The sequence below is a fragment of the Dendropsophus ebraccatus genome, chromosome 1, assembly GCF_027789765.1.
Source record: "Dendropsophus ebraccatus isolate aDenEbr1 chromosome 1, aDenEbr1.pat, whole genome shotgun sequence".
In the NCBI taxonomy this organism is placed as follows: domain Eukaryota; kingdom Metazoa; phylum Chordata; class Amphibia; order Anura; family Hylidae; genus Dendropsophus; species Dendropsophus ebraccatus.
Window position 1 is genome coordinate 162584690 of NC_091454.1, and position 26907 is coordinate 162611596.

Below are 26907 nucleotides of genomic sequence, written 5' to 3' on the forward strand. Positions count from 1 at the left end.
CTGCGCCAGGAGCAGCATTGACAAATCCCATATAGATTCCCATAGAAATCTTCTTCTCTGGAGAGTTCCTGTCTTGGCCAGAGATGTCAGCAGAGAGCACTGTGTGAGACTGAAAATAAAACAACATTTCCTGCAGGACATTCAGCAGCTAATAAGTATAGGAAGACTTGAGATTTTTTAATAGAAGTAAATTGCAAATCTATATAACTTTCTGAAACTAATTGATTTAAAAGAAAAAGATTTTCGCTGAATAACCCCTTTAAAGAGGACCAATCACCTAAATGTAACTGTCCCTATTATGAAAGTATATCTCTCCCTAACTCTATTCATGAAGATACAGACTGCATTTGCAGTCTGTATCTTTATACTTTACCTGATCCTCTGTTCCCTGGCTGTTCCGGTGGGCGCCGCCATCTTGATGACGTCACTTGCGTTCCAGCGGTGCGTTCCAGCGTGACGTCATCAAGATGGCGCCGCCGCCGGAACAGCCAGGGAACAGAGAATCGGGTAAAGTATAAAGATACAGACTGCAAAGGCAGTCTGTATCTTCATAGATAGACTTCATGAAGATACAGACTTTATTTGCAGTCTGTATCTTTATACTTTACCTATCCTCTGCTTCAGTGCCGCACGGCCGGGCGCCGCCATCTTGATTACGGGCCTTGCGTTCCACCGCTGGAACGCAAGTGACGTAATCAAGATGGCGGCGCCGGCCTTGCTGCACCGAAGAAGAGGATAGGTAAAGTATAAAGATACAGACTGCAGAGGCAGTCTGTATCTTCATAAATAGATTAGAGAAAAGGGACTAGAAAATACACAGCGATCTTGCGCTGTATAGCGCGAGATCACTGTGTATTAACGGAGCGGCGGGCAAAGGATCATGGGAACCTTTCCTGCCGCTCTGCATGACGGGAGTTTCCTGTCTCGCGCCGGCTCTTTTGAAAAGAGCCGGCTCGAGACAGGAAAATAAAAAGTGAATAATTAAAAAACGTGACAATAAAAATAATGAATTATATTTACAAATGTTAATAAAATGATGATTTACATCTAATTAGGGAAAAAAAAATTTTTAACTTTCGTCCATGATTGGTTCTCTTTAAGTAAGAAAAAAAGGAATGACACAAATGGTATATATAGAAATGTAATATTTATTGAAAATAATCATGTTTTTCTACTGAACAAAACAAGAAAAGGTACAGTTTTCACATAGTTCTTATATGGAATGTATTAGATGAACAGACATAAATAATACTTTATCAAAAATTTTTTTTTGATAAACATGTACTGTTTTCTATACAATAAATAGATTGCCATAAAATATTTGTTACAAATTTAAAGGAGTATTCCAGTCTTGCCAATGAAGGAATGCGATATATGTGTAGATATGCTATCTCTTGGTGATTGTGGGGGTCAGACTGCAGGGACCACCACCAATAACAAGAATGGCGGGGCTGTGCACTCTGCCAGTCTGAAATCATTGCTGGCTCCAGCTCACAGAATGTGTAGGGTGTTTGCATTCAAGATATATCATAACTCTGTATGAAGATTGTTATACTTTGTATTGCCTATGAGTACATGTGTGACTGATAGAAGCTTTGGGTATGTAGTTATAATAATTTAGCATTTACACAAATGGCAGTTTTCTTCAATCTGTTCTGAAGATACATTTACAGTTCTCCACATCAATAATAGGGATGACGTAGGTACCCTCAAACCATAGGCAACATGATATAAGCTGGCATATGGCCCCATTCACACTTGTGTATCTTGCATCAGTAATCTAAGACCAACACAAAATTATTTAAAAGTAGACAGAGGGAGCAGAAGCTTCTCTAACCCTATTGCTTGATATAACAATATGTGATATCAGTTACTGGACATATGCTTTATGCATAGCATCCAGAGTGAAGAGCATGTAATACATTCCAATATTACATCCGCCTTATCACCTATGACATAGATATACTTTATTTCCCTTATAAAAGCAAGGGAAGTGTCCAGTTACTATACAGAGTTGAAGAGAAAGAAAGCAAGTGTTAGAATGATCTATATATGTCTATTTACACTACAAAAGAAAGATTGCACTGTTAGTAAAAATAGAATGTTACTAATGTCATGATCTATATACAAGACAGCTTTCTTTTTTTTTCCATTTTTTCACTTGATTTTGATCCATATTCTACAACTTCTATCTATATTATAAAGCTATACACAGTATACGGAGATGATTGTAGTATATACAAAACATAAACCCTGTTAAGATTATTCATTCCAAGGCACATACCACTCACTTTGGCTGACTCTGACGTACTGTTGGGGGGCTTTGTGCTTTCAAGTATTATTTGCCTTTATATCTTTATACAGAACTTTGACATTTTTACAGCGGTTGTTGTGAAAAATGCAAATCACATCTACATGTAAGAGAGTGGCCTATGGAGCCTTAATGTATCATTAACTTTATTATGATTGATGTAGGTCCATAAGGAGGTCCATAAGTATGACACATATTCCATAGTTCATATGCGGGCTATATAAATGCAGTCCATTTAACCCTGAAGAGCATCAACTTCTTGCCTCCTCACTGGCTGCCTCAGACTGAGCTCACTTCCAGATGAGGTTATAGGCACCTCATTTTCCATGTGGTACTTTATTAAGTGGCTCACATTGTCAAAAACACGGTCTTTAGTTCTTACCTATTAGACAAAGAAAATGTTTCAGTTACGTGATAAAATTACAGGCGTTAATGTTTGACAACATTGGGATCTATACAGGATTAGTCACAGAAAACAGACAATACCCTTAAGGGAACCACAATTTGTGGCAATACACGTCGGCTCACTGACCTCCTTTTTTGTCTATGAAACATTCATATGAAGATAAAACCTATTTTTTACTTATATATTTAAAGCAATAACATTGTTTTTTATTCTACAACTTATGTTGGATTCTGTGTGGCACTATGTTGCTAGAGACACAGGATGTAAAGAGAACCAATCACTACAGTTTTGCTGCTAAAGCTACTAGCAGTGCCTGATAGATGTGCTAAATCCGTCCTTACTATGTAATATTATCTGCTAAAACTTTTATTCTGGCAAGCCAGGCAGGGAGAGCGTCAGGAACTAGTCATCTGGGTGGAGGCCAGGCTGTAACTAGTCACAGCCCGGCCTCTGCCTGTTAGCATACTCTGCAGGGGTGACTGACAGGTAAAGAGGCCTATTAGAAGCCTTTTTTCCTGTCAATCACCCCAGCAAAGTATGCTAACAGGCAGAGAGCTGTGACAAGTTACAGCCCGTCCTCCACCCAGATGACTAGTTACCAGCTCTCTCCCTGCCTAGCTTGCCGGAATACAAATTTTAGCAGATAATGTTATTACATAAGACATAGTAAGGGAGGATTTACCACATCTATCAGGCACTGCTAGTACCTTTAAAGGAGACCTGTCACCCCCCGTGCTGGGGTGACAGGCTCCCGACCTCCAGTTACAGTAGATACCCTTATACGTACCTCATCCCGCCAAGTCCCGCTGCCGGAGCTGGTCCCGGGACGGAGATATCCCGGTCAGAAGCCGGCGCGCGCGCTCTGGAGAGAGGTCCGGCGTCCATAGAGAATGAATGGAGCCGTGCGCGTGCTGCAGAGATGAGTCCGGCTCCATTCATTCTCTATGGACGCCGGACCTCTCTCCAGAGCGGCTTCTGACCGGGATATCTTCGTCCCGGGACCAGCTCCGGCAGCGGGATGAGGTGGGATGAGGTACGTATAAGGGGATCTATCTGAGGGTCGGGAGCCTGTCACCCCGGCACGGGGGGGGGGGGGACAGGTCCTCTTTAAGGCCCTATTCCACGGAACGATTATCGTTCATATACTCGCTCCAAAGACCGCTCGTTAACGATAACCGCTTAGTGGAATTGGTGTAAACGAGCGAACAACAAAGACGAAATTGTTATATTGTCGTTCAAAATTGTTTTTCAGCATGTCGAAAAAAAAATCGTTGGTCTTTGAAAGATAATTCGCTAATCGGTCCGTAAAATTAGAAATCTTTCAGTCGTTCGTAAAAAGGTTTAAAAAAGTAGGTGTGTCGTATGGTCATGATCACCCCGGCGAAAGTTTTAAACGACCATGTAACAACCGCAAAATAATCGTTACACTACATATATCGTTCACATTATGTGTTATCCTTCGCTAAAAAAATGAACGATAATCGTTCTGTCGAATAGGGCCTTTAGCAGCAGAATTGCACTGATTGGTTTTCTTTAAGAAAAGTGGTTACAGGTCTAAGCATATCATGGCAATTCCTCCAATTAACTTTTATTCATCTTTTGGTGCTTTTAGAAGTTGATAATACTCTTATTCCCTGTTTTAATTGGAATTCAACACCAGAACTGTCATTTATATATCATGTGTGTATATATCTGGTGTCTTGCATATTTTGGTGTTTAGCACATTTCGAATCAGTCAATTTGTGCTGCCCAACATCGATATTTTTGGCTTTTTTTTAGGTTTAGTCACTGGAGAACTGGAGATGACAATAATCATAATAAGTAGTCCTTATATTTTACAAATAGTACCCTGACTTGTAGAGCAAAAGCCAATGTTGACATTAATATTTTGACATTATTTGCCCATACAGCAGTTCTTGGTTGGTTGGTTTTTATTTTTGGCATGTTGATTGGACATGATTTCAATATGCCTTTCCATTTGTTCCTGCGGAAAATAAACTACTGTTGAACAAGGCATGCTTGTTCATGTTGGAGTTGAGAGGAATATGTATCAGTCAAACAGCTATCTCATGAATGGTCATTTTTATATTGAACATGGACAAGGAAAGGATATATTAAAATTCAACCTTTCCAATTTCAGCTAAACAGTATGTTAGATAATTGCATAATCTATAGTTTTATAGTCTTTTCTTACTGATTATCTGACCTGCTGACCATCTAATGTATATGGTGGCCTCCCAACTCTTCCCTGACAGATGATGTCTGTGCAGAAAAGAGTTGGGCAGCTCAATTTCAAAATGTCTAGCAGCATCTTACACCCCTTTCTCCATTGAAAATTCATGTGTATGGGGGAATCGGGACAGATATCTGTTGACTAGCATTCACCAGGCAGCTATCTATGTGTATGACCAGCTTTCCTTTCTTTTACTGTAAATGAAGCTTACATTCAGCTGCTCACAGCAGGGGCAGCTGCATTGAATTTATCATGCAATATCTGTACATGAAAGGAAACTAGTGAGAGACATGTTTACAAATAATTCAGTTAACATAATGTCCTCCATTGCTTTAAGATTGCAAACCAGTCTCTTTATGAAAAGACAAAAAAAGAACAAAAAGTAAACACCTACTTTTCCCTCAGGGTCAACTAGCAGGAGATGTTTCGGGTGTCCACCATGAAGTCCACTCAGTACATACTGACCAATTGATGTCGTGCTTTCTCGAACTAAAAAGTCTCCGTCATGAATAAGTAAACTCTCTGCAAGCTTTCTGTTCATCTTGCCATGATACCATACTTCTCTCTGCATGGAGCTGCTGATCGGTGTTTTGTTTGCCTGACATAGATCTCCCGGATTTTGAATTGCTGTCAGAGTAAAAAACAAAAAAAAATTATTTTTGTTTTTATAATACGGATATAAAAAAATTACATTGATGTTCAACTTCGTATGGTGAGTAGAGATGAGCGATTAGTACTTAGTACTTGATCGAGTAGCTATTTGATCGAATATTAAACTATTCGATACATTAATTTTAGATCAAGTATCCGAGCGAGAATGCAGTAAAAAAATTGATTCTCCTCCCACCATGGTTGGCGCTTTTTTGTAGCCAATAACCATACAGGGAAGCTGTGACAGGCACTAGGAGCACATAGGCATTGCAAAAACAGCATCTACATTCATTGGATGGCTTATTCATGTGACCATGAACTATAACAATTCAGCTTCCGCTGCTCATCTTCAGGTGCCATCTTAAAGTGACTGTACCACCAGGCCCAGGCTGAAGCACTGGAGGCGGCTCGACCCACCCCCAGTGGGAAGAAACCCCAGCCCCTCCATGACGTGACTTCATTAGAATCAATGGAACCCTATCATAGAGGGGCTAGTGGTTTCCTCCCACTAAGGGTGGGTCGGCCCGCCTCCAGTGCTTCAGCCTGGGCTTGGTGGTACAGTCACTTTAAACCTAGTGAGGGAGAAATCTTGGAGTAGGGACAGTTAGGATTTTCGCTGATTTTAGGCAGGCAAGATCCCAAAGGCCCTTCTTAGGGCTACTACACCACACAGCATATAGCTCCGTACAGTGCATAGGCTGCCTACCAGCACATCATCTCCTTAGACAGACTTAGCCTGTGTTGACCTATTTTCTGTTACATTCTATTTGCCACAGGAAAAGATTTTGTGCTCTGCGCTACATAAAAAGAAAAAACTCTGTGTCACCTCCAAGCCATTGCCATCCATAACAGGTGCTAATTCTAATTCTAGCCTGTGTTGACCAATTTGCTGTTAAACTGTAATTGTTTTAGCACTCTTTAAAAGTAATAAAAGCATGCTGTGTCACGTCTGTGTCACGTCCTACAAGCTATTTCTCCTGAATACTCCTGTGTTTACCTAGTTGCTGTTAAATTCTACTCACCGGCTGTTGTGCGACGTGAGCGTGCGCTGGAACTTAACATACTACATGTTGGCCAGGGTTTGCGAGCAGCAGAGAGCATTAATGGAGTATCAGCTCCAAAACCCCCATATGCCTGCCAATCAGCTTTTGCAATTCGCTAGCCATGAGTGACCATGGATGTCTGACATATGCGAGGTGTAATACATATTTGAAGAGTCAACAAAGAGGGTGAGCTGCGATGACGCTATTGTCAGCTTAATACCAACTCTCTGTGTGCTCAAAGAATCTCTGATCACTATAAGGGAGAACACATTGCGTACGGAGGAGGCCAGGATGGGAGAAGTTATAAGGAGCTTGACACCCAGAGCACACTCGTGGTGGTTTCTCAGCGCCAATTTTTGGAGGAGGATGAGGAGGAGGCTGTTAAAGAGGAGGAGGACAAGGCTGTTGTCTATACTGCAGAGGGTAGCACTCATGCACCCCTATCACCCCAACAAAGCGTATGAAATACATGGTTTAGACCATTTCCTTCTCCTCCTCCTCCTCCTCAACCACCAGATTAACCTGCCATTGCATATAATTTTGGAGGGCACACCTCAAGAGCCTCAAACTTAATTATTATTGTGGGCTCACCTCAAGGGCCTTAAACTCTATTTTTAGGGGGCTCACCTAAAGGGCATCCAACTTCATTTTTAGAGGACCCACCTTAAGAGCCTCAAACTCAATTTTTAAAGGGTTTCCATGAGACCTACACCCCTTTATGTGACCACAACACACAAACACATACATACAATGACAGCGGTGGGTGCTGTGTGATTTCCCCTTTGCCTATGCAATCTGTGGTTGTCATAGGCAACGGGATTTAAAGGGGTACAGGATTTTTTTTTTATCTTACAATTTTGCTCTCTGTCCATGCTAAAGTAGAAAAAATAGAGGTTATGTTGTGTTTGGAGTTTATTGTTGAGAGTTGTGATAGTGGCATAATACTGTGACTTTGGCACGTTAGATGCACCCAGGCATGCTTCCCCTGCTGTCCCAGTTGCATTCCAGAGGTGTTAGCATCAATTTCTGAGGTGTCATGGTGGACTTGGTGACCTCCAAGTAGTCGAATTTAGGTTTCCAAGAAACGGCATGCATCTTCCATTAACTTTATTGGGATTCGATATTCAACCAAATTTTCAAGCATTACAGAATATTTAAATCAAAATAGTTTCTTGATTTAGGTGACAAACCATACATTTACAGCATTGCTGCAAAAGGTTGATGCAGCCTTCAGCATCTTGCTTGTAACTGAGAAAACAAACAGCAGTTCTGCAATGTCTGTATGCTGCCATAGCTGTTAAAAGCAACCTGGGCTATTACATCATATACAGTAGGTTGTTTTATGGAACTACTAAAAAACAGCAAATGCTCAGACTGCAGCTTTACTGGACCATCTTGTAACAAAACCAATGGATATTAAAGCAGTGCTCTGGAGTAAAAAGAATTTTTGTCAAATCAGCTGGTGTCAGAAACTTAGTAAATAGATCTGCAAATTACATCTATTTAAAAATTCTCAAGTCGTCCAGTACTTATCAGCTGCTGTATGTCCTGCAGGAAGTGGTGGATTCTTTCCAGTCTGACACAATGCTCTCTGCTGCCAACTGTCCAAAGCAGGGGAATGTGGATTTGCTTCTGCGCTAAACTATTCCTGACATGGACATAGGTGGCAGCAGAGAGCACTCTAACTAATAAAAAATACTCCACTTCCTGTAGGGTATACAGCAGCTGATAAGTGCTTAAAGGCTTGGTTTTATTTTATTATTTTTAACAGAAGTAATTTACAAATCTGTATAACATTCTGACACCAGTTGATCCGATTTTTTTTTTTCCTTTTAAGTCACATAACAATGTAAAAAACGAAAAATAAGGCAGAGTTAAGTATTTTTTGCATACTTGATTTTATACAAGCTTTTCCAGAAATCGGAATTTTATCTTGATTTTCAGGTTTTGGCACTGTGTTCATATAACAGGGATCATCCAAAAGACCTAAATGTACAGACTCTTTGGAAAATGAAAGGTGGAATCTGATTGGTTGCTAGGGGCAACTGAGCCAGTTTCACTTTACATCATGTTTGATAAATCTCCCCCAATATCTTCCACAATAATTCTAGCACAGACCAACACCAACCACTCAGGACTGCCCACAAGGACTGCAAACGCCATCCCATGTTATGGGGTGTTTTATTAACAATTGCTAACATTGAAACTAACATTTGTGGGCTGGTGGGTTAAATAAACATAAGTAAAATTCTGAAGGTGCCCATATACTTTAGAGTAATGTGGATGTAAGGCTCAGGTTTAAGTTCACGCTGCATTTTGTTTCCGTTTAATGTATATGGGTTGGGTGCTGCAGGTGCCAAGCGATGCAGACGTTATCACAGTCCACTATATAATAATAATGTGCATGCGTGTGTTTTGTTATACATGTAATGCCAGCGTTTTTATATTTGGACAAGTGGGTTTGGAGCATTAGCAATACACTATAATATATAATAAACATCTCATACCTACTATCTTCTGGTTCTCTATGCAGTTTTCATATATGTTGGCACTTTTGGGGCAACCCACCTATGATAGAGAACACCCAGAAAATATACATAAGTGAACAGTAATATATTACAGATATTAGGCATTTATTATTTCTATACTAATTTATTTATCATCCATTTCTTTACGTATCTCCTATGAAGGCGTACAGAATATTTATACAAATTATCCGGTTTCAAGAAAGACCAGTTTTTGAGACATGTGGCATGTTTCGCCATCTATGGGGCTCTCCCAATGATGTCGGTGGAGAGGGGGTCGGGCATGATGGAAAAATCACTGCCCAACCCCTCTGTTCCCAAAGAGCTAAGCCGCAGTCAGACTGCATCATAACCCTCCCCATAGAGAACAGAGGAATACTCAGCCATGCCAAGCACTCTGGTGTATGGGGAGGATGGGAGCCAGACAGGATAGATAACTGTCAGCCAAATGATCGTTATTGAAGGTGTATGGTCACATCTACACACAGCAGGTTTTTTACAGAAAATCCCCTTCTCAATGGGTTTCTGCGGCCTGTGAATATACACTTTGCCTCTGTAGATGAAAAGAACAATTTCTGAAATGTCTGTAATAAATCTGACACATCTGAACATATATTTATTTATAGAGGTTTATGCATGTATACATTGTAGTCCCGGTGTAGCAGGCCAGATTAACCCCCGTCCAGATTATACCCGGATATAAAATGGCCTAGGCCAGAGTATACCCCGGGGTATAAAATAGCCTAGGCCAGAGTATACCCCAGGGTATAAAATAGCCTAGGCCAGAGTATACCCCAGGGTATAAAATAGCCTAGGCCAAACTATACCCCTCCAGGCCAGAATATACCCCGGGGTATAAAATGGCCTAGGCCAGAATATACCCCGGGATATAAAATGGCCTAGGCCAGGGTATACCCCAGGGTATAAAATAGCCTAGGCCAGAGTATACCCCAGGGTATAAAATAGCCTAGGCCAGAGTATCCCCCGGTGTGTAAAATAGCCTAGGCGAGAGTATACCCATCCAGGCCAGAATATATCAATCTAATGTCGAACCAGGCCACAGTATACCCCTGGGAATAAACCCTAGACCTGGGGATGTAAAACAGTTTAGGCCATGCTATATCTCTCCGGGCCATACTGCTATTACTTCATTGGTTTTCTCACCCCTGGCCCAGGCCACAATATACACCAGGGCATATATTTTCATACCCAGGGGTGTAATATAGCCTAGGCTATACTATAAACCTGTGGACAATCTAGCCCAGGCCACAATATACCCCGCCAGACTATATCCCTCCAAGTTATCACGTCACTGTTTTTCTCAGTTCTGACCCAGGCTACAGTATACCCCAGGGGATATATTCTATACCAAGGGGTGTAAAATAGCCTAGGCCAGAATATATCCCTCTAGGTCATAATGTTATCACTTCACTGGTTTTTTAACTTTATCTCTAATTTGTAGAAAAGTGCGCAGAGTTATATATTTTTTTTTAATCATACTTGGACACACAGCTGCTTCCTCTTGTTGGGATATACAGTACAGTGCTTACATTGAACTGACAGTAGGTGGCCCCATCACTGCATCATCTGCACTATTTAAGCAGGTGGAGTTTTTTATGGGCTGTGCAAAATTTTTCGGTTGTTGCGCAAAAATCATCATTAGACGCAAAGTGCCTTGATACATCTTGCAAAATTTATTGCACAAATTATGCGTTTTTTGCAGTCCGTTTTTTTTCATCCTTTTTTGCAACAAAAAAAAATGGATTAAAAAACGGATCAAAACGCATCTTTTTTTAGTGTACACAAAAATGTGGTCAACTACAGTATTTGTGTACGCTAATAAAAAGGATGCATTTTTATCCGTTTTTTTATTATGGAATGGAAAAACTGATTAATGGAAAAAATGATCAAAATGGAGGCACACAAACGCTTCTTTTTTTTCTCATCCATTTTGCAAAAAACAAATGGAAAAAAAAATGGACTGCAATAACACAGTGTGAACCCAGTCTAAAACAGCTTGGCTACAAAGCTATGCTAGGGTAGGATTTTGCACAAAAAAATTAAAATTTGCACTTAGAACAACCCCCTCACCTTTGTATACATTAAAAAAAGGTGCAGGCATTGAAAACTGATGTAAAAAAGTGCAAAACCCTTAATAAGTCTAGGACAGGTATTTATGCAGTGCACACAATCTCCTTATTAGCCAAAAAAACCCAAAAAACAACATAATGATAAATGTCCCCTATGGCCGCCGTGCTCAGTGTGCTGCTTTGAGAGTAAAGGAGAGGGCGCGCGCTCCTCTGCTGCCACTGCTCATGACATGTCATTTCTTTGAGCGGACAGGGGAAGAAGCGGACGCGTGTGTGCCCTCTACTTCACTCACAGTGAGACACTAAGCATGGCGGGATTCCACGGCCGAGCGCTCTGCCGCGGAATACCGACATTCCTGCTCAGTGTGAACGGGGCCTATGGGGGAGGCAACCAATCAGATTCCACCTTTCATTCCTCACAGACTCTTTGGAAAAGGTCAATGGGTTGCTAGGGGCAAATGAGCCAGTTTCACTTAACACCATGGGGGAGATTTATCAAACATGGTGTAAAGTGAAACTGGCTCAGTTGCCCCTAGCAACCAACCAGATTCCATCTTTCATTTTCTAAAGAGTCTGTGAGGAATGAAAGGTGGAATCTGATTGGTTGCTAGGGGCAACTGAGCCAGTTTCACTTTACACCATGTTTGATAAATCTCCCACCATGTTTTATAAATATCCCCCTATGTGTTTAGATTTTTAAGATTGACATCAGTAGCTTCTCACTTAACTCAGCAGACAAAGACGAATCCCCAATAAAATGTTGAAATATTAAGTATTTCTTGTGTATATCACTCACTGCTGCTGATTTCATGGGGGTATAAAATGGCCTGAGGGAGTATGAATTGGCCTAGGCCGAAATATACCCCAGGGTATAAAATAGCCTAGGCCAAAATATACCCGGGGTATAATCTAGCCTAGGCCATTTTAACCCCGGGTATAGTCTGGGCTGGGGGTATACTCTGGCCTGTTACATCGTGCAACCATGTTAAAAAAAAAAAGTCATGCAACTTCTTGTATAAAGGAACAAACATCTTAAATTAGATATTTGTGGAAAGTACCTTAGGGTCTTTCTTATCACCATCAGGTCTTGATCCTGTAATCTCCACTTTCATTCTTTTGTCAAGTAGACCACCAGCAGGGGGCTCCTTTCCTGGCACCTCATTGTAATATTCATGACCCTCTTTTCTTTCTGTTTTCTCTGCTACATTGGTGGTGCTCAGTACTTCACTAAACAGAAAGAAATATTATTACAGTAATGCATGTCCAAAAGACAACAGCCATACAATCCATAGAAATTAAAATCTCATAGCCATTATCATTAGATATCATTTTACAGTTAACAATGGAAAAAGTTAAGCAACTTTGTATGCAGTGTTACCTATTACTTCACCTCTATAAGTTTTATCTTTTTCATTAAAAAAAAGGTACAGTTCACTTAAAAATTTGCATAAAAGTTTGTTTCTAAATCAGACTCGTTTCAGTAAATGAAGTCTATGCAGAATTGTGTTTACACTGCATTTCTGGTGTATGTAACAGATGTACAACAGTGGATACTCCTGACATATATTGCTTCTGTATTCTACTTTACAGTGGTCCCTCAAGTTATAATATAAATTGGTTCTAGGACGTCTATTGTATGTTGAAAATATTGTATCTTCAGACCAAAACTCTATGGAAAACTGGTAATTGGTTCTCAACCCCCCAAAATGTCATCCCAAAATGAGAAAAAATAAGACAAGAGGATAACTTAAGTACTGTAGATAGACACATACAACAGTCAGAAAGAGCTACTGTACTACAGACTATAAATTACTTTCTGTGTAGAAGATGGGAGTGTTTTCAGGGCCCTCTACAGATCACACAGGGTCCCAGGAATATATAATAAAACCGCCCTCACCTGATGCTCAAAGGAGCAACTCACCCTGGCCCAGGTAAAAAGGACATGTAGTATCAGGCCATGTTCACACAACATATATTTTCGTAAAACCACATCCATTGTACAACAGCCGTGATTATTACGAAAATATACGTTACTTTGCCATCTATGGGATCCCGGCCGGAGCGTATACACATAGTATATGCTCCGCCCGGGATCCCTAGCGCCGCCACAAACAACTGACTTGTCAGTTTTCTGCAGCCTCTATTCATTGAATAGCGGCAGCAGAAAACCATGTCAGTGCGCACTGTGGAGCGTGCGGCTCCAGCTACTCGCTCCATAGTGTGCGTGCGCACCCGCATCTGAACACTACGACACCAAAGATCATCCGCCCGGTACCGTCCGGGTCACGGAAAGGCCGGTCTCTTACATTGTGCGAACATAGCCTCACACTGTATTGTAGAGAGGCGCTATTAGACTGCCAGTCACTGCAAGCACTCCAGTAATACTGGGGTCTTACCAAGAAAATGGCCACTTTTTGGTTGAACATCTATCTATCTATTCACATGTGCTGCAGATCCTGACTGTCTGCAGCACTAGATGGTAAGTCTGGTTTGAAGTTACGATGGTCCAGAAAGGACCATTGTATATTGAAAATATTGTAAGTTGAAGCCAGTGTAAGTTGAGGGACCACTGCAATGGCATATAATGGCATACATCACTCATTGTTTAATATTATTTAAAAAAAAACACACAGCATGTATTATACACATTTTGTCCAATGTATATTCCCCCCCCCCCTCAGTGTGTTAATTAGATTTGTTCTAAGGTGCCCAGGAGGCCAGGCTAAAGGTATTGTTTCATCTGAGTTAATCAGTGGAATTAGTGTATACCTGCAGTGCATATTTGGAGGGGTTCTGTATACCCACAATGTATAGTTTTTAGGGGTCTTGCATATCTGTAGTGCATAGTTGGGGGGCTGTATACCTACAGTGTATAGTTGGGGGGTCCTGTATACCTGTAGTGTGTAGTTGGGGGGGGCTGTATACCGGTAGTGTATAGTTGAGGGAGGTCCTGTATACCTGCAGTGTATAGTTTGTGAAGGTCCTGTATACCTGTACTGTATAGTTCGGGGGTCCTGTATACCTGTAGTATATAGTTGGTGCTGTATACCTGTAATGTATAGTTGGTGGAGGTCTTGTTTACCTGTAGTTTATAGTTTAAGGGTCCTGGATACCTGTAGTGTATAATTGGAGGAGGTCTTGTATACCTGTAGTATATAGTTCGGGGGTCCTGTATACCTGTAGTGCATAGTTTGAGGGTCCTGTATAACTGTAGTATAGAGTTGGTGGAGGTCCTGTATACCTGTAGTGTATAGTTTGGGGTCCTATATACCTGTAGTGTATAGTTTGGGGTCCTATATACCTGTAGTATATAGTTGGTGGAGTTCCTGTATACCGGTAGTATATAGCTTTGGGGTCCTGTATACCTGTAGTATAGAGTTGGTGGAGGTCCTGTATACCTGTAGTGTATAGTTTTGAGGTCCTGTATACCTGTAGTGTATAGTTTGGGGTCCTATATAACTGTAGTATATAGTTGGTGGAGTTCCTGTATACCTGTAGTGTATAGTTTTGGGGTCCTGTATACCTGTAGTGTATAGTTTGGGGTCCTGTATACCTGTAGTATATAGTTGGTGGAGGTCCTGTATACCTGAAGTATATAGTTGGTGGAGGTCCTGTATACCTGTAGTGTATAGTTTTGGGGGCCTGTATACCTGTAGTGTAAAGTTTGGGGTCCTGTATACTTGTAGCATATAGTTGGTGGAGGTCTCGTGCACCTGTAGTGTATAGTTTTGGGGTCCTGTATACCTGTAGTGTCCTGTATACCTGCAGGGTCGTATTTACCATTAGGCACCCATGGTCTGGTGCGTAGGGTAGCACCTTGCAGAGGGGCAGTACCCTGCCGTTCAGACTTGCCAGAAAATCTGGTGTCTTTTCGAGGGGGGTATGGCGGTATTGGTCAGGTCTGGTATAGGGGTGTTATCCAGTCACAGTATGGCGGTATTGGTCATGTCTGGTATGGCGGTGTTATCCAGTCACAGTATGGCGGTATTGGTCACGTCTGCTTTGGCAGTGTTATTCAGTCACAGTGTGTCGGTATTGGTCATGTCTGGTATGGCGGTGTTATCCAGTCACAGTATGGTGGTATTGGTCAGGTCTGGTGTGGCGGTGTTCTCCAGTCACAGTGTGGCGGTATTGGTCAGGTCTGGTATGGCAGTGTTATTCAGTCATAGCATGGCGGAATTGGTCAGGTCTGGTATGGCAGTGTTATCCAGTCACAGTATGGTGGTATTGGTCAGGTGTGGTATGACAGTGTTATCCAGTTACAGTATGGCGGTATTGGTCAGGTCTGGTATAGCAGTTTTTTCCAGTCACAGTATGGTGGTATTGGTCAGGTGTGTTAGTGTCCTGTATACCTGCAGGGTCGTATTTACCATTAGGCACCCATGGTCTGGTGCGTAGGGTAGCACCTTGCAGAGGGGCAGTACCCTCCCATTCAGACCTGCCAGAAAATCTGGTGTCTTTTCGAGGGGGGTATGGCGGTATTGGTCAGGTCTGGTATAGCGGTGTTATCCAGTCACAGTATGGCGGTATTGGTCAGGTCTGGTATGGCAGTGTTATCCAGTCACAGTATGGTGGTATTGGTCAGGTGTGGTATGACAGTGTTATCCAGTTACAGTATGGCGGTATTGGTCAGGTCTGGTATAGCAGTTTTTTCCAGTCACAGTATGGTGGTATTGGTCAGGTGTGTTAGTGTCCTGTATACCTGCAGGGTCGTATTTACCATTAGTAAGGTGTGTTATGACAGTGGGTAACACTGTCAGGTGTGTTATGATAGTGTTACCCAGTCACAGTATGGTAGTATTGGTCAGGTCTGGTATAGCGGTGTTATCCAGTCACAGTATGGCAGTATTGGTCAGGTCTGATATGATGGTGTTATCCAGTCACAGTATGGCGGTATTGGTCAGGTCTGATGTGGTGGTGTTACCCAGTCACAGTTTGGCACTATTGGTCAGGTCTGGTAGTGTTATCCAGTCACAGTATGGCGGTATTGGTCAGGTCTGGTATGACAGTGTTATCCAGCACAGTATGATGATATTGGTCAGGTCTGGTGTGGCAGTGTTACCCAGTCACAGTTTGTATACCTGTAGTGCCCTGTATATACATGTACTGTATAGATGGAGTAGGGGGTCCTGTATACCTGTAGTGCCCTGTATATACATGTACTGTATAGATGGAGTAGGGGGTCCTGTATACATGTACTGTATAGATGGAGTAGGGGGTCCTGTATACATGTACTGTATAGATGGAGTAGGGGGCCCTGTATATACATGTACTGTATAGATGGAGTAGGGGGTCCTGTATACATGTACTGTATAGATGGAGTAGGGGGTCCTGTATATACATGTACTGTATAGATGGAGTAGGGGGTCCTGTATATACATGTACTGTATAGATGGAGTAGGGGGTCCTGTATATACATGTACTGTAAAGATGGAGTAGGGGGTCCTGTATATACATGTACTGTATAGATGGAGTAGGGGGTCCTGTATATACATGTACTGTATAGATGGAGTAGGGGGCCCTGTATATACATGTACTGTATAAATGGAGTAGGGGGCCCTGTATATACATGTCCTGTATAGATGGAGTAGTGGGTCCTGTATATACATGTCCTGTATAGATGGAGTAGGGGGTCCTGTATATACATGTACTGTATAGATGGAGTAGGGGGCCCTGTATATACATATACTGTATAGATGGAGTAGGGGGTCCTGTATATACATGTACTGTATAGATGGAGTAGGGGGTCCTGTATATACATGTACTGTATAGATGGAGTAGGGGGTCCTGTATATACATGTACTGTATAGATGGAGTAGGGGGTCCTGTATATACATGTACTGTATAGATGGAGTAGGGGGTCCTGTATATACATGTCCTGTATAGATGGAGTAGGGGGTCCTGTATACATGTACTGTATAGATGGAGTAGGGGGTCTACCAGTTATTACTGTGGATGTTGTGAGGCAGCTTCCCTAGCAACCATTGCTCCCTGTGAAAATGAAAGCAGTAATCCTATTGGTTGCTAAGGCTCCAACTGCTGTGTCTGCTACAGCTAATTATATCACCTGTGTTTGCAGTGAGGAGATTTACCTATTCATCTCTATGGGGCGCTCTTCCCCCTCCCCCTCCCCTTCTGTACATTTGGCGGGGACGGGAACTTCGCAATAACCTTCCCGGGCACCCAATGTATCTGTGGGCCAAATTTGGGGTCAAACGGTTCAGGCGTTTGGAAGTCTATATGGGACAGACAGACAGACAGACAGAAGGACAGACAGACAGACTTTCATTTTTATTATATAGATAGATATACTGAATGTAGTGGGAAAAGCTCTATAGGTTAAGAGAGCTTTATGTGTCTCTTCATTCTGTGTCTGGGTCTGTGCCTCTGCGGTATTCATTTACATCAGCATAGCCACAACCTAGGAATGAATACTCATGGGACCAGTAGATCTCCTCTCTGCAGCATTGGAGTTTATTGTGGAAGAACCATTTAATCTGAATGCTAAAGATATCCTAATAGATAGCTAGAGGGTTAAACAGCCAAGTTTACAGCTGAATAATTCCTGCTGCTTTTGTGGAAAGTGTCTAGATAAAATAGTTTGCTTTTAAGACAGATAAAAAAGTTGCCTACAACAAAGAGGCCGAAGATCTGTCTGGGAAGACGTTGGGAGGTAAATGGATGATGAGTGTGTATTTCAATGACGCTGGTAGAAAGTATGAAAAATATTATTATAGAGAATGCATTAGATCAGTGGAGATCACTGTTGGTGGTTCGTTCTTTTACCATTACATTGCATTTATATATTATTTTATCACATATTTTCTTCCCCGGGTTACAATGTCACTGTCATTTTTTTGTTAATTGCCACATCTGGAAGGTTTCATGTAAAACCCCTTATCATCTTCCATTACAGCATACTGTAGCCTCCAAGGATTTCTCAGTTTCTCTACTATTCTTCTTGGAAGATAAAGTCTTTTTTATGTGATAAAATACAAACATGACTTATTTTAATTGGCAAGGGCTCTGAAACCTCTCAGAGAAGCACTCAGCGGAAACGTCTGTACTTCATTTCCCAGAACCACGAGGGGAGAAAGAGCATTTCCTTTCTCTTAACTTGTGGATGTTTTCAATTTGTTAGAATGCTGATATATTTATACTTTGCTAATTTGCCTTCATAAAATATATACGAAAAAATGTAACCCTCAAAAATGAACAATGTGATGTGGGATTTCTATGAAGGATTTTTGGAATTCAAAAACATAAGGCCAAGGTACAGACTTTGAAAACTTCCTTTGGTATCTGACACTAAGAAATTAGGAGCAAAACCTATAACCCGTTTAGGCTATGTTCACATAATGTCTTTTTCTTGTTGTTTTTGTAGGTGTCCATCATTATGGCGCCAAAATGCATCTGTTTTATGCAAATGACTACTGTAATTTGCATAAACCGTCCATGTTTTGGTGCTAAAATGACAGCTGTCCACAAAAACGGTTGATAAACTGTCAAAAAATTGGTTGAGTGGACATAGCTTAAGTTCTAAGGTGAGTCCTGTCTGTCAACAATCAGATTGATATATAAGGATACTGAAGGCCATATTAACACCTAGTATGACTACTCTTGTCATGCTCTTCAAACAATTCTAAAACATTTTTTAAAGTATGGCAGGGGCATTATCCTGTTGAAGGGGGACCTTGCCATTATGGAATACCACTAGGAGATGTGCTTAGTTCCAAAATGTATAGGTAAATGGAGCATGTCACAGTAAGATTCACATGTATTTCAGGACTTAGGGTTCCCCGACAAACATTTCTTACAGTGTCAAACTGCCTCAATCAGATTGTCTTCTTACCATACTGCATAGTGCTCTCCCTTTCCGAATAGGCAACACACACAGCCATTCACGTAAAAAGATGTGATTTAGGCATCCTATCATGCAAACATATATACACACAGATGATTTGCTAAGTTTCTCCTCTTACATTCTTAAAGTGTAACTGTCATTTCAGGGCCATTTTTTTTAAAACATTAAATATCAACAGTTCAAGTGATTTTAAGAAACTCTGTAATAGGTTTTATAAACCAAAAGAGTTTCCTTCTGGACTGAAAAAGCAATCTCCCAGCCTCCCCCCTCACTTCAGAAGAAGCAGGATTTCTCTGTCCATTATGTGTCTATGGAGAGGGGAGGGGCTGTTAGGAGTGACTGAGCACGGAGCAGTCCTGCACAGCACAACACCCTGCAATCTTTTCTCAGTAAGTTCATAGATAAGCACTGACCTTTCTGACACCTGAATCCTGCGGTTTAGGTGCCCAGACAGTCTACAAACAGCTGACCTTCCTGTCACCTCTTCCTGCTCCCTCATCTCCCTCAGCCCCTCTCCCCTTCATAGGCTTACAATGTAGAGAGCAGAGCCCGTCTTCACTGGCTTCTCTGTAATGAAGACGTGTTTGCCTGATAATGCACAGATAAGAAGTCAGGGGGGGGGGGGGAGGCTGGGAGATTGCTTCTTGAGTACAGAAAGAGTTTTTTTTGGCTGATAAAATCTATTACAGAGTTTCTTAAAATCGCTTATACTACTGATTTCTGCAATAAAAAAATATGACAGTTACGCTTTAAATTCCATAGTGGGAACATACCCTAACACTCAGGTTCCTGCACATCTGACTAGGCTCTTCCAACTTAATTTCTATTGCATCTTAGGGCTGGAATCACACACTGCATAGGAAAGAGAAGTACAAGTCCTCCCTTTATATTTTTCATCCCATTTTAAACCGCTTCTGGTTTTGGCGCAAAAACTGCACTGTAAGCTTTTAAAAAAAAACTGCCGTGTGTGTTTCCAGCCTAAATAAAGTTAGGATAGATCTATCAAAATGGAGAGGATTCTCACTTTCTTGACTTAGCAGAATTTACTGGGTAAAAAAATTAACGTTCTCCCCTATATCTCATAATTGACCCAGAAAGTCCCAATACATATTCCTAGTAGATTTTTGAAAATCTAAGATCCCTCAGACTGTCTTTTGTTTGGGATCGGCTTTCTTCTCCACTTGATTATAATGACTTAATGTGATGGAAAATGAAAGGTTCCACCACTGTGACCACATAGACCTACATTACCCTCCTTATAATAATATGTTTTAGGCTAAATTTTCCCCCCAACCTTTTTTGACAGCTTAGATTTCCCAGTGACTGTGGGGTGCTCATATATATTGGGCATGCCACATAATCTCTATATGCAAATTAGACACCTGTGGGTTTAGACCTTTGGCTAATTGGGCCATCTAAGGGGAAGCATTCCCAGGAGCTTGGCTTCAGTACACTAGATTGTCTAGCTTTCTAAATAAACTGCACCCTCCTTCCTCTTTATACAGAGACCTAACTCACCTTGAACCTATGTGCTACCTTTCAGGTTATTTTATACATTTGGAATGTCTTCTATATGGACCGATGCTCAAGAGAAGAGAGCTTTATTCCCTGAACCTATTTGTAGAAGCAGCAGGCAGAGGATTGGATGAAGGCCTACATCTTTACACATAAGTTAGATATAGGTAGGTCATATAGGAGGTGAGCACAGCTGCAATATGCATATGTGGCCATCCATGGGAAGCATTAAAATAATAAAGATGACAGAATTGTTAATAGTCAGTATCCTCCTCCACTCCTAGGCGGGTAAAACAGGCGCAGGTCCAAGAGATAATAGTGATATAAAATATCATAAAATTTATTAAAAGAATTATGACAGCGACACAACGCGTTTCGAGACCGGTCCGGTCTCTTTATCAAGTGTCTAATAATAGGTGTTGAACACTTAAAGGAGAAGTCCGGCGAAAATTATTTTTTTATATGTTATTACTTATGGAAAGTTATACAATTTTCTAATGTACATTAATTATGGGAAATGCTCATATACTGCTATTTCCCTTAATTTTAGTGTATCAGGAAGTGTTAGAATTATCTCTGAAGCAGTGACGTCACGACCAACGGTGTAATTCCTATGGAGTGTCCAGCAGGGGGCGCTCTATATATAGAAGTCAATGAGTACCATTGACTTCTATATATAGTGCGCCCCTGCTGGACACTCCATAGGAATTACAGTGTATGTAATGTAATGTAATGTAATGCACTGTACTGTTGTGACTTTATGAATACATTTATGGAATACTTTGGGGAGCAAGTGTCCTTGCTCCCCAAAGTATCCCATAAATGTATTCAATGAATACATTTGCAGGGCACCGAGCAGGGAGGGAGAGAGGTGCCATCTACCTCCCCCCCCTTGCTCGGTGCTGGGAACATATACAAAGTACTACTCCCCCATTATCTGCAGATAATGGGGGAGTAGTACCTGTGCTATCCCTATCACCGCCCGCGCCGCCGCTCACACAGGGGCTGCTATTCATCGCGCTGCTGATTCCCCGCCGCCCGCGCCGCTCCTAACTACCCGCCCGCTCGCTCGCCCGCCCCGTTCCTGGTTGCCGCTCTCTGCTCATGCCGTCAGCCCACCCCCACTCCGGCCGGGAGCACGGCGCTTCCTGGTGTCCCCGGCCGGGGTGGGGGCGGGCTGACGCGGCCGGCATGAGCAGAGAGCGGCGGCCAGGAACGGGGCGGGCGAGCGAGCGGGCGGGTAGTTAGGAGCGGCGCGGGCGGCGGGGAATCAGCAGCGCGATCGTAAGTTTGATGCCGGGAGGAGGAGGGGGAGCGGCGGGGGGCATGAATAGCAGCCCCTGTGTGAGCGGCAGCGGCGCGGGCGGTGATAGGGATAGCAAAAGGTACTACTCCCCCATTATCTGCAGATAATGGGGGAGTAGTACTTTGTATATGTTCCCAGCACCGAGCAAGGGGGGGGAGGTAGATGGCACCTCTCTCCCTCCCTGCTCGGTGCCCTGCAAATGTATTCATTGAATACATTTATGGGATACTTTGGGGAGCAAGGACACTTGCTCCCCAAAGTATTCCATAAATGTATTCATAAAGTCACAACAGTACAGTGCATTACATTACATTACATTACATACACTGTAATTCCTATGGAGTGTCCAGCGGGGGCGCACTATATATAGAAGTCAATGGTACTCATTGACTTCTATATATAGAGCGCCCCCTGCTGGACACTCCATAGGAATTACACCGTTGGTCGTGACGTCACTGCTTCAGAGATAATTCTAACACTTCCTGATACACTAAATTAAGGGAAATAGCAGTATATGAGCATTTGCCATAATTAATGTACATTAGAAAATTGTATAACTTTCCATAAGTAATAACATATAAAAAAATAATTTTCGCCGGACTTGTCCTTTAATAAAGAGACCGGACCGGTCTCGAAATGCGTTGTGTCGCTGGCATAATTCTTTTAATAAATTTTATGATATTTTATATCACTATTACCTCTTAGACTTGCACCTGTTTTACCTGCCTAGGAGTGGAGGAGGATACTGACTGTCTTTAATCCCTGTGGGGATTAGTCAGGAGTGGCTGTGGTTCATTCACATGCTATCAGTGAGAGTTGTGCCTTCCATCAGCACAACCTACTCAGGTGAGAGTTCTATGTGCTTACTTTCACCACTTCAGCCCTGTCTGAATTACGCTATGGAGAGCTGTCTTATATTTTGTTTCTAAGAATTGTTAATAAGAACCCATTATAAGGTTTTATATGATTTCCCTTAACATATAAACTTATATACTAAACAAATTAGTAAAAAAAACAATCCAGGACAATCCCTAACATTTCATCATGAGGTACATACAGATGCAATGGGGTGGTATGGAGAAGTAGGATTCCATATGTCTGCCTACATTGACCTTACTGATACCTTGCAAATCTCAGTAATTCTGGATCCCCATCAGTTATGACCAGTTAAATGTTATATCTGTCATCACCAAATAATTACTTAGAAGAAACGGGACAACCTAGCAGAAATAATTGACACATGGCTGTAAACTACTACTGTTTTGAGGGAAAATGGTAACAACAAGATGATCAACAAGTATCACCGGCCAGTCATATGGTGCCACGTAGTGATACATAACCCCAGCTGATACTAGTGATAACAGGGTCTGAGAAGCAATACATTGTGAAGCAGAAAAACATAATTATTTTCATTGTAATTCAAAGATTACCTCTCTTCTATGAAGGACGGACTCTTCAAAAACTGTTTAAAACGCAGTTCAAATGCTTGTCCTATTGTATTGATGACCTCTTGAGCTTTGCTGTTTGGACATTCCAAAATATGACAAGCTACAAAAAAATGTAACACACAGTTATGAGAAATCTCAGCATCATACCTAAAATTGTTTAAAATGTCATATTATAAAATATACTGCATTCAAAAAGTCTTCAGACCTTTTCACTTTTTTTCAGATTTTCTTATGTTGAGGCCCTATGCTAAAATAGGAAAAAAAATCAGGTTTTCTCAATCATGGTCAATACCCCCATAATGAGAATGTGAAAAAATATTGTTAGAATTTTTGAAAATTAAACATTTTTAATTTCCATTGACTCAAGTATTCAGACCCTTTGTTATGACACTTGAAATTTACACATGATTTGGAAAGCCTTGTCACAGCCCTGTCTATATACTTTATTGCAGCTGACAATGCATATCAGAGCAAAACCAGGCCATAAAGAGGAAAGAACTACCTGTAGAGTTCAGAGACAGGATTGCGTGGAGGCACAGGTCTGAAGCAGGGTACAAACACTTCATGCGGCAATGACAGTTCCCAAGAGCACTGTCTTAAATGGAAGAGGTTTGGAACAACTAGTCTAGAGCTGGCCATCCCACCAAGTAACTGGAGAAGGGCCTTGGTAAGAGAGGTGACCAAGAACCCAATGGTCACTTTGGCTGAGCTCTAAAAATTCACTGTGCAGATGGAAGAAACTTCCGGGAGGTCAGCCACCACTGCAGCACTCCATCAATCTGGGCTTTATAGCAGAGCGGCTAGAGAGAAACCTCAAACGCCTGCCTGGAATTCGCAGGAAAGCACCTAAAGGGCTTTGACTGTAAAAAACAAGATTCTCTGATCTGATGAAACCAAGATTGAAAGAAATTCTGAGCATCATGTGTGGAGTAAACCAGGCACTGCTCATCACCTGCCTAATACCAACACTGCAGTGAAGCATGGTCAGGGTTGAGAGAAAGCTGAATGGAGCAGAGTACATTGATATTCTTACTAAAGTAAGGTACAAGGTACTCTGGACCTCAGGCTGGGACAAAGGTTTACCCCATAAAAAGACAGTGGGGGAAATTTATCAAATTTGTTTTAAATAGAAACTTATCTATATTATGCCTTTTGCCTTCAGAGCACTTTTTTCCCTGCACCAAATTGATCAAAATGGCACAGGCACTGTTATAAATTTAAAGCAGACAAGATTTGGAGTGGCTGTGCCATTTCACCCAATAAAATGTGCCATTGTAGAACAAGTCACATTTCTTAAAGGGGTAGTACAGCGGTAAGCAATTTTTCACTAAATAACACACATTACAGTTATACAACTTTGTAATGTATGTTATGTTAGTGAATGGCCCCCTTCCCCGTGTTTCCCCCCACCCACGCCACCCCCGGAAGTGTAGTGCTCTATACTCACCTGATTCGTGACGACCCCCGTCGGAGGGACGGTCGAAGTGGTTTGGCCGGCCGCCCGAAGATGACATCATTGTCTCAAGATGGCGGACAGGGGTCGACACGGATCAGGTGAGTATAGAGCAGGGGTGGGGAACCTTTTCCATGTCGAGGGCCGGTCGGGCCTTAATAAAATCATTCGAGGGCCGCACTCAATGTTATACCGTGCGCGGCAGTTAGTAGCGGGGGTTTGCAGCACCCGAACAAGGCAAAGTATTGTTCCCCTAATGCCCCTGCTATTGTAGTTAACCCTCTGTGATGCCCCTTGTACCTGATTTGAATCCTTAGTGATGCCCCTGGTAGCCTAGTTAACCCCCCAGCCATGTCCCTGGTGGCCTAGTTAACCCCCCCAGTCATGTCCCTGGTAGCCTAGTTAACTCCTCAGTCATGTCCCTGGTAGCCTAGTTAACTCCTCAGTCATGTCCCTGGTAGCCTAGTTAACTCCTCAGTCATGTCCCTGGTGGCCTAGTTAACTCCTCAGTCATGTCCCTGGTAGCCTAGTTAACTCCTCAGTCATGTCCCTGGTAGCCTAGTTAACTCCTCAGTCATGTCCCTGGTGGCCTAGTTACCCCCCCCCCAGTCATGTCCCTGGTAGCCTAGTTAACTCCTCAGTCATGTCCCTGGTGGCCTAGTTAACTCCTCAGTCATGTCCCTGGTGGCCTAGTTAACTCCTCAGTCATGTCCCTGGTAGCCTAGTTAACTCCTCAGTCATGTCCCTGGTAGCCTAGTTAACTCCTCAGTCATGTCCCTGGTGGCCTAGTTAACCCCCCCAGTCATGTCCCTGGTAGCCTAGTTAACTCCTCAGTCATGTCCCTGGTGGCCTAGTTAACTCCTCAGTCATGTCCCTGGTGGCCTAGTTAACCCCTCAGTCATGTCCCTGGTAGCCTAGTTAACCCCTCAGTCATGTCCCTGGTAGCCTAGTTAACTCCTCAGTCATGTCCCTGGTGGCCTAGTTACCCCCTCAGTCATGTCCCTGGTAGCCTAGTTAACTCCTCAGTCATGTCCCTGGTGGCCTAGTTAACCCCCCCAGTCATGTCCCTGGTAGCCTAGTTAACTCCTCAGTCATGTCCCTGGTGGCCTAGTTAACTCCTCAGTCATGTCCCTGGTGGCCTAGTTAACTCCTCAGTCATGTCCCTGGTAGCCTAGTTAACTCCTCAGTCATGTCCCTGGTGGCCTAGTTAACTCCTCAGTCATGTCCCTGGTGGCCTAGTTAACCCCTCAGTCATGTCCCTGGTAGCCTAGTTAACACCCCCCCCCCCCAGTCATGTCCCTGGTGGCCTAGTTAACCCCCAGTGTCTGCCCCAAATGAAAAAAATAAACATCCCACTCACCTTTCCTCCGCTCCCACGCTGTCCAGGTCCTCTTCTCCCTCCTCTCTTCTGTGCCGGTCTTCTCCTGCAGGCGGCGCGCGATGAAATGACGTCATCGCGCGCGGCCCGCAGGAGTCAGAAGACGTGCGCCGCGCTGGTGAGGCAGGAGCCGGCATACAACACATCTTCCTGTGTCTGTGCCAGCTCCTGCCTCACCAGCGCGGCGCACGTCACAGGAGGGCAGGAGTCAGAAGATGTGCACCGCTCTGAGGGGAAGGAGCCGGCACTCACAGCATCCTCCTGGCAGCTGTCACAGACAAAATAATATTCGTGGGAGTTGTCCTTTAAGGACAATACTGTGAATGTCCTTGAGTCGTCCAACCAGAGCCCTGACTTGAAGCTAATTGAACATCTCTGGAGAGACCTGACAATGGCGGTCCACTGGCGGTCCCCATTCAAGCCGACAGGGCTGGAGAGGATCTGCAGAGAAGAATGGTAGGAAATCCCCAGATCCAGGTATATAGACCTTGTGGTATCATACCCCAGAAGACTGGAGGCTGGAATCACTGCCAGAGGGCTTCAGCTAGTAAAGGATCTGAATACTTATGTCAATGCAAGATTTTAGCTTTTCCACGTCAGTAAATTAGCAAAGATTTCTTCGTTTTAAGGAGTATTTAGTACAGATTGATGTAAGAAAACTTGACTTTTATAGAAAAAGGCTGC

The 26907-nt window shown here is 42.6% G+C and overlaps 1 protein-coding gene and 1 long non-coding RNA gene across 3 annotated transcripts in view; one reads left to right on the plus strand and one right to left on the minus strand.

The window, feature by feature from the left end:
* Positions 1-1177: 1177 nt before the first annotated feature.
* SHC4 (SHC adaptor protein 4) overlaps positions 1178-26907 on the minus strand; it is a 65182-nt gene continuing 39452 nt past the window's right edge. For both annotated transcript variants that reach the window (XM_069956603.1, XM_069956604.1), the window contains exons 7-11: positions 23375-23492; positions 12318-12486; positions 9152-9212; positions 5345-5577; positions 1178-2693 (exon numbers count right to left, since the gene is read on the minus strand). In XM_069956603.1, the coding sequence (XP_069812704.1) occupies positions 2547-2693; positions 5345-5577; positions 9152-9212; positions 12318-12486; positions 23375-23492 (728 nt within the window). In that variant the 3' untranslated portion in view covers positions 1178-2546. The remainder of the gene's footprint in view (positions 2694-5344; positions 5578-9151; positions 9213-12317; positions 12487-23374; positions 23493-26907) is intronic.
* On the plus strand, positions 18727-24291 carry LOC138779432 (uncharacterized). The gene is made up of 3 exons (XR_011361103.1): positions 18727-18803; positions 20667-20805; positions 23845-24291. It is a non-coding gene; the product is annotated as an uncharacterized lncRNA (long non-coding RNA).